At 39.0% G+C, this 14,709-nt stretch overlaps 1 protein-coding gene across 1 annotated transcript in view; it reads left to right on the top strand.

The window, feature by feature from the left end:
- Positions 1-5,238, top strand: part of wdr27 (WD repeat domain 27) — a 61,341-nt gene extending 56,103 nt beyond the window's left edge. The window contains 4 exon segments of the mRNA XM_015381985.1: positions 119-241; positions 757-1,099; positions 4,137-4,243; positions 5,020-5,238. Of these exon segments, the coding sequence (XP_015237471.1) occupies positions 119-241; positions 757-1,099; positions 4,137-4,243; positions 5,020-5,238 (792 nt within the window).
- The last annotated feature ends 9,471 nt before the right edge of the window (positions 5,239-14,709 follow it).

Genomic DNA, 14,709 nt, shown 5'->3' with positions numbered 1-14,709 from the left:
GTACTCCGCCCACCGACATACAACTTCGTGAGTCAAGGTCAACAGCACACCACCCCCACTATAAATAGTGTTGGTGCTGCACTGCTTCCTCCACCTGAGATGCTGGATTGTGGACCAGATTCGCTTTGAAGCTGTACGAAAGTCTTTCTCCATGACCTCTCCGAACTCTTCCAACGCCCAAGTTTTTGCATCAGCGACCAGCAGAGCCACCTACACATCAGCTGCTTCTGGAGTCCCACAGGTCAATAAAGCCTGATTGGACTCCCTCTTCAGCTTGAAAGCTTCCCTCACTGCTGTTGTCCACCAGCCTGTTCAAGGGTTGCCACCACGACATGCACCAACAACCTTGCAGCCACAGCTCTGACTAGCCGCCTCAATAATGGAGGCATGGAACATGGTCCACTCAGACTCAATGTCCCCCACCTCCCTCTGAACGTGTTCAGAGCTTTGCCGGAGATGGGAGTTAAAGCTCCTTCTCACGGGGGACTCTGCCAGACATTCTCAGCAGACCCTCACAATATGTTTGGGCCTACCAGGTCTGACCAACATCCTCCCCAACCATCAGAGCCAACTAACCATCAGGTAATGGTCATTGGAGAGCTCCGCCCCTCTTTTTACCCGAGTGTCCAAGACATGCGGCCACAGGTCAAATGAAACAACAACAAAGTCGATCATTGAACTACAGCCTAGGGTGTCCTGGTACCAAGAGCACATATTGACACCCTTATGCTTGAACATGGTGTTTGTTATGGACAGTCCATGACTAGCACAGAAGTCCAACAACAGAACGCCGCTCGAGTTCAGGTCAGGTGGGCCATTCCTTCCAACCACACCTCCCCAGGTCTCACTGTCATTGCCCACCTGTGTGTTGAAGGCCCCCAGAAGAACAAGGGAGTCCCCAGGAGGGGCCCCCACACATATGCGGAGCGAGGCCACCCTCTCGTTCACCGGGGTGAACCCCAACGTACAGGCACCAAGATGAGGGGCAACAAGTATGCCCACTCCTGCTCAGCGCACCTTACCAGGGGCAACTCCAGAGTGGAAGAATGTCCAGCCTTTCTCAAGGAGACTGGTTCCAGAGCCAGAGCAATGTGTCGAGGTAAGTCCAACTATCTCTAGTCAGAACCTTTCAACCTCGCACATGTATCTTCTTCGGGCTGTGCCATGCCGGGCTCCATGGGTAAAAGTCAAATACAAATACTCATTCCATTGGCAGGTCATCTTATTTAAAGACCCAAATTAAAGGTAAATACACTTATTTTAAGATTTTTTTTTTTTTTCATTTTGTGACTGTTTATGCAGTGCTTTTCAACTTCTTAATTTTTGGATAAATAAATCTCCCTGAGATGGTCAAAGCTTGATGGAATGTCTTAGGATGTATTCCTATTTTAAACTTTCTCATAGCTTCATCAATGCCCTCTCTGGTGTGCTCCCTTTATTTCTAAAGATGTTTGTTGATGAAGGTCTAACAAACTTCTAAAATCTTTACCAGTGGCAAAGCCAGAGAAAGTTTGTAGGGATGTCCTAAAACTGATGGGTGACAGAATCAGGTCAGGGTTAATCTAAAGGCTATTCACATAGTAACAACAGGAAACAAATAAGACATCATACAGAGTACATTTTCATGAAGCTCTATCTAATAAATATATCCAGTCATTTATACATCTATGCCATCAAAATTGATTGGTTACAGTTCTGATTAATAAACATATAAAATTGAATAATTTTATATATAAAAAAAACATATAAAACCAGATCCACATGGAACTGGTTGTTCCACATGGATCAACAGATCATCTGGTGAGGAGGCCAATGATTGGCTAAAGGTTGCCATGGCTGGGAGGGTTAGGGGTTAGGGATAACCCCCTCTTGCCCTTCCCTTTGCTTAACATTTTACAGTAATTGACCTATGAGAAAAGGTTTTTCACTTTTCAACAAGGGGCAGAATACATAAGCACAGCACACCTGTATACCAATACATAAAGGTTCCGGATTGTATTGTGACAAAATGTAAAAAGTTTCAAAGGGCGATCAACTTTTTTTCTAGACAATGTTTAATAGTAAGAACATATTTCTTTGATATATAAATTTGGGAACCCTGCAACATATACTTAAAGCATTAGTTTCTAAGTATCAAAGAGACAGAACACGAAGGAATTACTATAATAATAGGAACAACTTTCAACTCTTCTTATTCACAAGTATTACAAGTTTTCTTTTTTTTTTTTAGCATTTTTTTTTAGCACCCCTATGTTAGAGGCTTTTCTGTGACAGATGCTCATTATGGACTTAAGAATGACCCTGTTTTTTGCACCTCAGCGAGCAACAATGCAGGATGAAGCTGTAAGGGTGAGGAACTTCAACTATGCTGCAGCACCTTCTGTGCCCAGGGACCCAAGGCCAGAGCTCCTCCTCCTCCACTTCTTTCCACAGAAGATATCCCACCCTAACTTTATTCTCCCTCTCATACAATGCTACTAATGCTCCTTTCCATGAATACACATCAGAGCTTTTGATGACTGTTCTTTGTTATTTTTAATACATTTTGGATTTACTTGATAAGGCAGTTCTTTCCACTAAACATCACCCCACATTTCTAAGAGTTCGTGCTTAGCACGGGCTGCTATAATTTGGCTGTAATTCATAGTTCAAAAATGAACATGAGGATCTGGAAGTCATTAAAAGATGATTGTATCTCAGACATGAAATACTAACTGAAAAAAATGCTCAAGAAACAATGAGCATTTTTCCAATGCAATCACTCATTGATTTACCTAAAAGCAAGTAAATACAATTACCTTATTTCAAGGTAATAAATTACTATAACTTTAATCTTATTTCATATATCTTTTTACCATAAATCAGGTTCTTTACTCCAAACCCCTAGGACTAAGTCTTATTTAGGACGAAGTATTATATGAGGCTCGATTGAAGCTCTGATGGTTACCCTTTATCAAACAACAGGCAATCTATCAGGATTCTCACAGTCTTTTATGCTCAAACAGTTCTTAGATTTCTTCTGTTCATGCAAAAATAGAATAAATTGCTCCCATATTTTCTCCTTTTGACAGTCGTAGCAGTGTTAGGCTGTTAAAATATTGGACTATATTTATGTGCAAAAATAATTAACTGCGATTTTGATTATTTCTGAATACTGAATATTTTCAGTATTTCTGAAAATAAGAATGTAATTTTGTAGCCACTTGACCAGAATGTTCACATTTTGGGCAAAGAAGACAGGTGGTTTGAAAGGGGTGTGAAGGAAGCCATTTATATTAAGAAAAAAAAAAACAACCTTAAACAAACAAAGTAACCAAAACAACTCCCCACTCCTAAGGCGCAGACTCGTTCTTCTGGTTCAATTTGTATGTTGTCTAAGCCAAAACAAGTTTTTGGGCTACTATATAAAGCTTCGAACTCTTTGCTAATTCAGATTTTATTTTTTTTTTTTTTATTGAAAAAGCTTCCTAGATGGGAAGCGAAACTTTTTCAAACTTGGAAACCAAGTCCAGTGGATTGTTTTCTTTTTTTTTCCTTTTTTGGAACATTGTAGCCACTGATTTCCCTTTAGACAAAATTATATCAAGGAAAAAGCACAAGTTTTGATTTTTACAAAATAGTCATTGATCTTACAGGAGTTAAAAGGAGGAGAGTTTTTAGGGCAAATTCATGAAGAGGAATTCATACTCTGAAGCTACCTTTCAATCCATAAACTTCCACTGCCAGAAACTCAGGGAAATAGAAAAAAGGAGCCCCTGCTTTGTGTTGTGAATCAGCCTGTTGGCTCACTCAAGAAAATGACTGGATCACTCCAGTTGTTCTGCTCTGTCAGTACCGTGTCTTATCTTGACTGAAGGAGAGATTCAAATTAAGTTCAAATTCAGAAATACTTTGTTAATCCCAAAGGGAACTGCTGTTCAGGCTAAAATCTATTTCTAGGTCAGTTTGTCGCAATTCTAGATGGTTTTTCATTTCAGATGAGGCAGGATAAAGGCCAAATGTGGCAATAAAAAAAAAAAACAATGTTTGCAGGTTTTTAATATAAAACATGGACCAACATGATGTAACAAATATATTTTTTTATGACAGCCAAATCTTACAACTGTTTTATATTGACTGGTCAAAACTTCTTGCAGGCGTTCTCTTTCATACATTATCCATCCATTTTCCGTCAAGCTTATCTCTGCTGGAGGCGCAAGGGGTGCTGGTGCCTATCTCCACTTGTCTTCGGGCAAGAGGCAGGGTACACCCTGGACATGTCAGCAGTCCATCGCAGGGCAACAGAGCGACACACAGGCCATGCAAACACCATGCAGAAAAACCCCTGGCCGGAAATCGAACCCGGAACCTTATTGAACCTTATTGAAAACCTAGCTACCCACTTTACCACTGAGCAGCCCTCTTTCATACATTATATATACTATTATACAGTTAAACAAGAAATTACTATTTAGAATCATAAGAATGTGGGTTATTTTCAAAGCTTTCTGAATTTTTAAATAAGCACAACAGGATAAATGATGAATGGCATGCTTACAGTACTGTATAGCCTTACTGACTACTGATTCCAATTCAGATAGTAGAATTTAACTGTCATGGTCTTGGCACCATTGACTGCCTTAATTATTTATTCCATTCTATGCCCGGTTTCGCATTTCCATTCATCTGTGTCACCTGCTCCTGCCTATATTTTTAGGCAGAATGGATTTTTTTTATCTTGTGTGCTTGGTTATGTATATAGATATAACTGTAACTGTAACTGGAGCGTGGCGTGTAACAAATGTAATTTCCCTCTGGGATTATTAAAGTATTTCAGATTCTGATTTTAACATGTCTTTTCCCATTCATCAGTGCCAGATTATTCGAGCCATTGGTGAGAGTTCTCTAGCGTACCTGATTGTGTTCTGATTGCCTGATCCTGACCTGTTCTTCCTCTGGACCTCTGAGCCTTCTTGTTCTTGTTCTATCTGTTCTATCTGCTTCCTGACAAACCTGGATTTCCCTTCGGCACCTCTTCAGACCTCTGATCTTCTGGCTCGGACTCCTGTGAACACCTATGACACCGGATTTGGCTTCGTCCTCTGGATTGTCCTGCTTTCATTCATCTCCTTGGATCTGATCTCTTTCAAGCTCTGCAGTCTTCAAGGCTTCAGCATTGATAACTCTCTGGGCAGTGTTCACCGCGTGCTGTTCGCAGCCATTCGGATGGAATCCACCTCTTCCTCTGGCATGGACTGAACCAGGTGAGGGACTCGCGTTCGTAATCATCCTCAGTCAGATTAATGTGGTCACAACCTGAGTTTTCCTCCTGCAGAGGTTCCTGCCTTAGATGTCCTTGCTGCTTTTTAATAAAAGCCTTTTTAAGAAATTTGCCTGCCTGGATTACTGGGTCCTCTGTTCTAAACATTGACAGGCTTATTTAAAAAAAATGGAATTTTTGAGGATCAAGGATGCCTTTAGTGTGGACTATAATGTTGTTTTGCTATCATCTGAAAGTTGAACAAAAGCATAGCGTCTAACCAAAATGAAGGTTAAAATAATGTCAAAAGTCACATTTTAGCTGTTCCTCTACCCTTGATGCAAAATGTCAAACAGGAAATATGGGATTTTTCAGTTTATCGATCATATAATAACAAACACCATACATATTGGTCACATATTGAGAATAAAATCTCTTTTACAAGAGCTCTCACCGTTTGATAAAATTGCATGCCAAAGTATGTGAGCCATCTTTATGTTAAAACTGGAATTAGGCACACTGAAAGTAAACATATTGTACCCTGGAAGCTTTTATAATACAGGCTTGGCTGATAGTGATCAGATGCCTGTAAAATGTCAGATAGTAAAAGTCTCCCCCTGTTATGTCAGCCTCAGTTTGTGGATGAACTGACTGGCCTAATTTGTCGAGGCTGCAGTAAGGATACCCCTCAAAAGCCAGAGAGTTAAAGCGATTGCCCTGCAGTGTTGCAATATTTTGACTGATGTTGTGTTGAGATTGGCTTGAAAGTTTTCCACTCTTTTCAAGCTCCCCTGGCAACTTCTCTGTTTCCTTACTAAGTCTATAAGTGTAATTTAGGGACCTCTACACCGTAAAATGAGCACCCTGGTAAGTGGTTTGAGTGTTGTAACATACTACACGTGATGATCCATCTCGTTCTTGGTGAAAATGCTCTATGTGACCTGTTAAGAGTAGGGTTGCAACCTCCTAATTCTAAGGTGGGTATGAACATTTTGAAGAACTTTCCACTCTGACTACTTTTCTAAGATCTCTGAAGGTTTTAGGTGTCCGAAGGTTTTGATTCTATGTCTCTGTGAAGTGGCTCTGAGTGGCACCTTTGAAAAAAAGAGTGCTCTTTGGTGAACCTTGTTTATAGAAAAAAAGCTAATTTAGTTATACTTAGGAAAAAAGAAAAGCCATGGGGTCAGTATTTTAGAAAGACCTGTTCAGTTGCTAAAGTACCTCTGAGTTACCACAAAGAAACAGAAACCCTATTGTCTTTTAGAGTAATGCTGTTTTCTCTAACTAATTTTTGTAGATGCTAAATATTATCATTTGCATGTTTTACTACATTAAAGGGTACATTAAAAGCTAAATTGTTCTGAGGGAAGGCTTGTCTAAATGAACCTAAAATAAAGCATCCATAGCTCTGATTGGCACCCCTGATGAATATGTCATAAAAACCCTAAAAATAGTTTTTATGACTACTTGGCAATCCAGGATAGCCCTCTTTGTTCCAGCTTTTCTTTCTAAGCAACCTCTTTACTGTCTGTGTTGGCAGGATACACTTTGGTCCTTGTAACTTCTGTTGACATACTGCCTTGTTTTTCCCAGTTTACAGTAAGTTGTTGTGATTTTTTCAAGTCCTTGCCAAGAATATTTGCTTTTAGTAATTTGCTACAACCACCAAATCTGACTAATTTCAGTAACATGTTTTTTTTGTCTATCCTAGGTTTGGAAGTGGCTAATGGAAATGTCTCATCATACATTAACCCATGGAAACATAACATTATTGACACCAAATTAAAAGTTCTTTGACCAGGGTCAGGTTGGTCTGGAAAGCTGTTTTTTTTCCCATTTGATAAGTGAAATATTGTTAACAGCACAAAGCATTTTTCTTTATGTCTGCATGACATGACACTGAACCACCTACAATTGAGCTATCATTGCTTAAGGCTTCTGGATTCTTTTAGAAATGCAAAACTGTTTCAGTCTATTATTGGGACATTCTTCCTTCTCAGTGATGAGTAAACTACCTGAAATTAATCCATCCAAAGCTGAGACCTATTTAAATGCAAGGCAGTGCTGTGACTTGAAGACAAAAACATGTTTGACGAAATTAATGTCTACAAGATACCTGGATGTAGGAAGAAACTGACTTCAATAAAGAAAGCTCCATAAATCAAAGGGGTGTATGTAGATTACCATTGAAGACAAGTGGTAACTGATTTAGCAAAATATATTGCCTTATTGTAGAGTTTTTGATGCACAGACTGAGGTATGGTTGCAGCATTAACTCTGTTTTTACCTCAGGATGCACCTCTGAACTCAGCGTTCTAGAGATTTATGTTGCTGTTTTTACCTGGAACATGAGTTCTCCTGCTTTCTTTCTAAAGTGCTGGATCATTAACAACAGTGCAGGGTTGTCTCCAACTTAAATTCAAACCCAGACGTCCAAGAAAGATAATAGAGAAAATGTTAAAAGTAATTTTGTGTTGCTGAAAAGGAGCAAGACTACATTTAGGTCATCAATGGAATACTTGATACTACAGTTTGATGCAAACTCCAACTTACTGCTTAAAGTCAATACAAGCAGATGTGAATAACTGTGACAAAAAAAACAACAACTAAAATCTAAAACCATGGAAACCAAAATGGTGAATTTTATGCAAAGTGAAGCAAGTTTTCATTGCATATGAGAGCTTATGCAAGCACAGTTTACAGTGCCAGCACTTCAAGCCAAATCTGTTTCATGGGTATTACTCAGCTTTTGGCATGATCAATGTAAAGGGAATATTTACTGAAAATTCTAACCAAAAGGAACATTTATAGGCAGCTCCTTTATTTCTGCCATTCCCAAATCTATTTTATTCTACAGAGGTCCAGCTTTCAATATTTTAAACCTTTTAATGGACCAGATTTTCCTTTAAGACTGGAGTACTTAGCCTTACACACACAAGTTCTATCACACTATCCTTGCGGGGACTTTCCTTTGACTTCCTTTTTCACTTTGACGGCCTAGCCCAGACCCTTACCCTAATTCTAATCATTACATCACATAATTAACCCTAAACCTAATATAAACTCAATTCAATTTACAACGTAGTCCTTAACCTAACCCCAACCCCAAGAAGAGAACCTTTTCTCATGGGGACAAGTCGTTAGTCCACACAAGTACCTATAAGTCCCCAAAATGTTGCATATTCCTATGAATTTGTCCCCACAAGGTAACAAAAACATGGCCACACACACACACACATAAAAAAACTAACTGATAAAAACAGAAACCTTCACTGTGAAGTCACGATCTGGAGAGGAGAACTGGAAAATAAAGTTGTTGATCAACCTAACTGACATCCATCACCTTCATCTCATAGCTCCCCCAGATCTCTGATGTTTGCTTAGTATTATTGAAGGGGTGCACAAGGGAGTGCAGATCTCTGTGCTGTCTGTCAGGTAGACTTTGGACAGAAATTAAGTCCAACTGACACAAGAGATCATTGAAAATATTTCAAAAAGCAATGAAAACATGTACTGAGAATTTTGGAGGAGGAATTTAGGGCAGTGCGTCATTGTGGCATTTTCTTCTCCTTTTTTACTGATATGGAATCAAACAAAGACAAGAAGCCATATGAAGAAAATTATGACCACCCTACAGCAGCTTTATCATTTTTAAACATATTTGGGCAGATAGATGCTAAATATCAGCGTTAAAACTACAAACACAAAAGATTTCAAGTAATGTGAATTACAAGGTATAGAAGAGATTTTTTTCAAAATGTCTTCATATTAATATCTGCGGAGGTGTAAGTTATAACATGCTCTGGTCCTATAATTAGCTATATATCCTATAATGTGTTGTAACACACATAGTTTAAGTAAACACCATAAAATACTGCCAACAAGTCAGGTCTATCTTAAAAGCAGACTGCAAGATGCTAAAAGAAGTCTCCAATATTATGTGTAAGTTGCAGCAGGCTACCGTTGCAAATGATAATGTTGATAGTGCGTGCCTCATTTGAGTTATACAAGGATGAAACCTTTACTGTCCGAGAAGGACATATAGGCCAGATTGAGGTTTTTTTTATAGAGAATATAGACAGTATTCCGGATCCATTCTAAAAACGGAAATACTGGCAACAGCACCAACAAACCAGATAGGAAATGGCTTATAGTTGGGAAACAGAAAATACTTGGTAATTTAAAGTTCAGATCTCTATTTATTTTGATGCTGTGGGTGATTTCAAATGGGCTGTACAAACAACCCACACATTTAGTATATATTCCTCATATGTTACCTATGCATAGATAACTCAATGAGAAACGTCTCACAAAGATGTCCTAACTTTTTTCTCTGCTAGAAAACGCATTTTTGTTTACATATTTTACCTGAATGCATAAATAAAGGTGGAATTTTGTCGTTTAAATGTGAGTTTAGCGAGCTTGTTTCCATTTTCCATAAAAACCAATAAGCAACAGATTATCACATTTTCCACAATACTGTAAACTTAAGACCATAGTGCATACAAATGTCTACAGTTAATGAGATGATAGTTAACAGTGTAATTTTAAAGAGCCAGCAAAATTGAATCATGAGTGTAGGACTGCAGAGGGAATCCAAAGTCTAATAAACTTAAGGAAAAACAATGTGAGGTGGAAGATGAAGGAAAGCACAGACCAAAACATCTGACTATAAGCTAAATGGCTACCTAAAGAAAATTAAAACTAAGTGATTGCAGGTGTGAAAACCACAAACGAGAAACAGGTGGGACAGAGAAAAACAGGAAATGAACACTATAGGAAGCTCAAGGAGAATAGAACACACAGTAAAACAAACTGATATAGATTCATGAATCACACTCCATGACATTTAGGACATATTGTACGGATGAGCTCAGATGGTTCATTGTGATACAGAGAATGTTAACATTAGCTTTTTCAATCGAATAAAAAGTATTTTTTATCTTGTTCAGTTTATTGATGCAATAGCAATTAAAAATCAATGTCACTCCAGGGCATTGGCCAATCAAATCTTATCAATGTCCATTAATGTAATCTATGCTGTCAAAAGTCTTTTCTTATTCATTAAACAGGTTTTCCAGTCATTCCCTGGTCCCAGCTGCATAAGATAGGTCACATTTGCATGTAGAATACTTCTGGTGAAAGTAGGAGAAAAAGGAAAAGGGTTATGGAACAAATTAAAGGGCGGAGAAGGAGAGAGGATATAGAATAAGAAAAAATATAAAAGAAATAGGCTAGAAGATAACATTTTAGAAGTTTGCTTCAGCACCTGCAGAGAGAGAGAGAGAGAGAGAGGAAAAAAGATCAAACGAACAAAATGAAAAATGAGGATCTGTGAACACCTGAATCTGTGATTTCTCTTGTACATATATATGTGAGGTTTTTCCATTATAATGCTTAAAAGTGTTTTTGCGAGGAGACAAATTTATTGGAACTAGATTTGGCCGCTTATTTTCAGTAACATTACCTTTTAATAACTTAACTTACTGGAGTATTTGTTACATATTCAATCTCCTGTCCCTGTGAGAACAGTATGGAGACAGCTCCTTTAGTCCTATAATATGGATTTACCAGTGCACACATGTGCCACACATTACCAAACCACACAGGGTCCTGACTGAACTTCTAAAGACACCTTTAAAAAGACCAAGAGCAGAAACTGAAAGTCATGCCTGCTCAACCACTAATTTTCTTCTAAAAATGTCAGGATTGGTCAAAAGATCTTTGCATAAACACACTCCTAAGCCTTGTGAAAAACCATTCCAGAAGAGTTAAGGCCATTGTTGCAGCAAACAGTGAGCAAATGACTCCAATTCCTGTTTCTGAAGATGAGCAATTCTTTTGGCAAACATAACTTGTGAGATAATTTGGTTCAAACTCAGTTCACATCAAACTCATTCTCTAATTTAAAATTGACCCAATCTATTATTTTCAGGGTTGATTATATGTAAACTTAAATGAAGAAGTGTCATCTTTCTATGCCACATTTTTGCTAAAAAGGAAGTATTTTGTATGCTTGAGTGATTTTTTGGGAGTACTTTTTTTTCTTTTACAAACCTTTTAATTTTAACTTTAGCTTTGTTTGCTAAATAATAACATGGTGAAACATGTGGTGCACAGATTTGTGAAGCTGATGGTATATATAAAATCCTTCCAGACTCTGGGAAAAGCCAGATCATTTATTTAATTATACCCCAGAATTAACTGAGCATGTTCTTTTTTTAGCCAGCCTCACACCTGTGGAACCAAATGAACAACCACAGATGAAAGTTATCACCAATCGTTCTATCCTCCTCACAAGTTCAGTCAGTTAACTTCATTTCAACACAGAGAGCCCGTTTAATTGCACAACAGATTTGAACCAGTTGTGACTGCTTCCAACTGTCACATTACTTTGTTTTATGGTGAAAAAAGAGTGAATAAAGGGTGAACAAACTGGTTTTTTGCTAAGTTGTTTGATATGCATAGAGACACCATTTCTTACTCTAAATATAGGAACCTTCGTAAAGTTTTTAAGAAAGCTCTTGAGTTTAAGTTGGCTCGATGTTATTATACAAACATACCCACAAGCAAAAGACATGTTTCTAAAAAAAGTGGATGAATGCTATGTGTTTTGTACCACTAGTTTGTTTCAAACAGACCCTGTGTTAATTCACAGCAATCTAGGAGATGTTTTGTTCTTTCTTTGATCATAAATTATGGCACTAGGTTTTTTCAAAGGCACTTATAGTCCTTTGGCAGGAAATGTGATAATATCTTCCTGATAAATGATATCTTTACATAGATTGTCACTGATTTCAATATTAGTCATATTCCATGATAAGAAACAACTACGGTAGCCTAAAGAAAGATATCAATCCCGATAACTTCTCAAGACTTGATTGAAATTAAAATGTGATAGGAATTTGGCAAATGGACTTGCTGAAATTCAGTAAAGAGCAGACAAAGTCCCCAAAAAATGGCAGATGAACAAAGGAAAGTGATTTTACTTCATAAGATCCTCAAATAATATGTATTAAAATCAGATATTCATATAATATGTGGTTTGTGGCACTAAACAGAACTCCAGCAGTGAAAGCCATTCCACACCATGGGGAGGAGGCACTTAACCTTGACATAGCTGAAGTGAGGAAAATTCTGCGGAGAGTCAGCCCAAGAAAGGCCCCAGGCCCCGATAACATACGTAGATGGGTGTACAAGAAACATGCAGATCAGCTGGCTGGAGTCCTTACAGACATCCAACACCTTGCTTGACCAATCCATAGTGCCAGCATGCTTTAAGTCTGCTTTATGACTACTAACCTGTTGCACTGACTCCTATCATGATGAAGTGCTTAGAAAGGCTGTTAAAGAACACATCGTCTCCAGTCTCCCCCCAACATTCAACCCATTCCAGTTCACCTACCAACGAACCGCTCCGCTGAAGATGCCATCTCCTCTGTTCTTTATCTAAACCTAGCACACCTGGAGGAGAAGAACACCCACGTGCGGATGCTGTTCCTGGACCTCAGTTCAGCTTTCAGCTGTTAGACTTCCTCACAAACAAACCTCAGTCAGTCCGGGTTGGACAAAACTCCTCTGATGCCATCACCTTAAGCACAGGCTCCCCTCAGGGCTGCGTCCTGAGACCCCTGCTTTTTATTCTGATGACACATGACTGCGTCCCCATATGTGGCACTATGGACAAAACTACGGTGGTGGGCCTCATCAGAGACAACAATGACCAGGACTACAGAGAGGAGGTGGAGCAGCTGGTGGACTGGTGCAGAGACAACAGCCTGATCCTGAATTTGGAGAAAACAAAGGAGATCATCTTGGACTTCAGAAAGAACTAGCCTAACCATTCTCCACTGCTCATCAACAGCTCAGCTGTAGAGGTGGTCAACAGCACCTAATTCCTGGGGGTGCACATCATAGACAACCTCCCCTGGACTGTTAACACCACCTTTCTGGTCAAAAGGGCACACATGACCTCAACACTTGAAGCCCCTCCAAACCCCTTCTCTAAAGAACTTTCAGCTTGAGTCAATTTGGCTCCCCCCAGTGGATAAAAACTGTATTGTTTTGCGGAAGACCGCATTGACACCATCCTGGAGAGAAATATCAGCTGTGCTGCTGCAATCAACACCTTTCTTTATAGATGTTAGAGATCAGCCTGTTTTTCAGTGTAGTCCTGTTTCTCTGGCCGTGACTGGCTGAATATGCTCTCTTCTTCCTCTGAAATGGGAGCTGGCTCTGAGCTCGTCTACCTGGCTGTGTGTTTCCTGAACGTGGCCACCTTTTACAGTTACCTTTTCTATCTCTGCTTCTGTCTCCCTAAACCCCAGTCAGCCTCAGCAGATGGCCGCTCACACTGAGCCTGGTTCTGCTGGAGGTTTCTTCCTGTTAAAAGGGAGTTTCTTCTCTCCACTGACGCTACAAACATGCTTAGTGTAAGGACTGCCTTTGAGTCAATGAGTCGATGCAATCAACTGGTTTTCCTTACATAGAAAATTTTGAATTAATTTGATCTGGTGAAATGTAAAGTGCCTTGAGATGACATGACATGTCTTGAGATGACATTTACAAGAATATACAGTCTCTAAGGGAGGGATCACCAACGTGGTGCCAATGGGCACCAAGGGGCCCTCAAGGACCATGTCTTCTGAAAATAGAACAACTCGCCAGTGTGCTAAGTTTGAAAGTTTTTTATTCTGTTGCTTTTGTAATAATTTATATAACATTTTAAAATGAAAATTTCCAAAATGACAGAAATCTAATTAAAAGAAAGAATAAAAAATTGTTTATATTGTACAAAGTTTACATGAACGCCGACCTTTGCAGTTCTTGCACCAGTATTGGTAGCCCTTCCTAAGACTCAGTACCCTTGAAGTGGCCCTAAGCCTTAAAAAGGTTGGTGACTTCTGCCATATGGGTAACATAGTTGCATCGTCTTTCGTCTTCTTAATTAACGGGTAAAGAAGAAAGTGACATATGCCGTATAGCAGTCGGCACATTTGCAGTTGTTTTGTGTGGCAGGGTTACTGCCACCTTCAAAGTGGCTTAGTATTGGTGAAACAGATACAGACCTCCTCGGGTCATGACAGAGTTTCCATTTAACTAGTTGTAAGTCGACATATAATCACAAAAGTTGTGAAAATATTTTATGAATGTTGAAAAGTTATTTAGTGTTGGCTTAAAGCAACTCTGCACAGAAGCGTGACCCAAATTTCCACCACAGCTATTTCAAAGAAAGGGTACCAGTTGAAAATATTTGATAGCTGTTACTGCCACCAGTTATTAGGGAATGAGATTAAGGTTGGTTTGAGTAGTTTTATTTTCCTTGTTGAAAGAACTACTTCTTTAATGGAAAATGCATATTTTAGGCAGAGTATCATTTAAATTTAGCTTTTCGTTTGTTTTAAATGGGCTCCTTTTAGATACGGTGACTCAGCTGCCAGCACAATGAGAAAGAGGGCTTCACAGGGAGA

The sequence above is a fragment of the Cyprinodon variegatus genome, unplaced genomic scaffold (assembly GCF_000732505.1).
Source record: "Cyprinodon variegatus isolate N-32 unplaced genomic scaffold, C_variegatus-1.0 Scaffold246, whole genome shotgun sequence".
Lineage (NCBI taxonomy): Eukaryota > Metazoa > Chordata > Actinopteri > Cyprinodontiformes > Cyprinodontidae > Cyprinodon > Cyprinodon variegatus.
The sequence above is the reverse complement of the archived record's forward strand: the minus strand, read 5'-3'. Positions and strand labels throughout refer to the sequence as shown.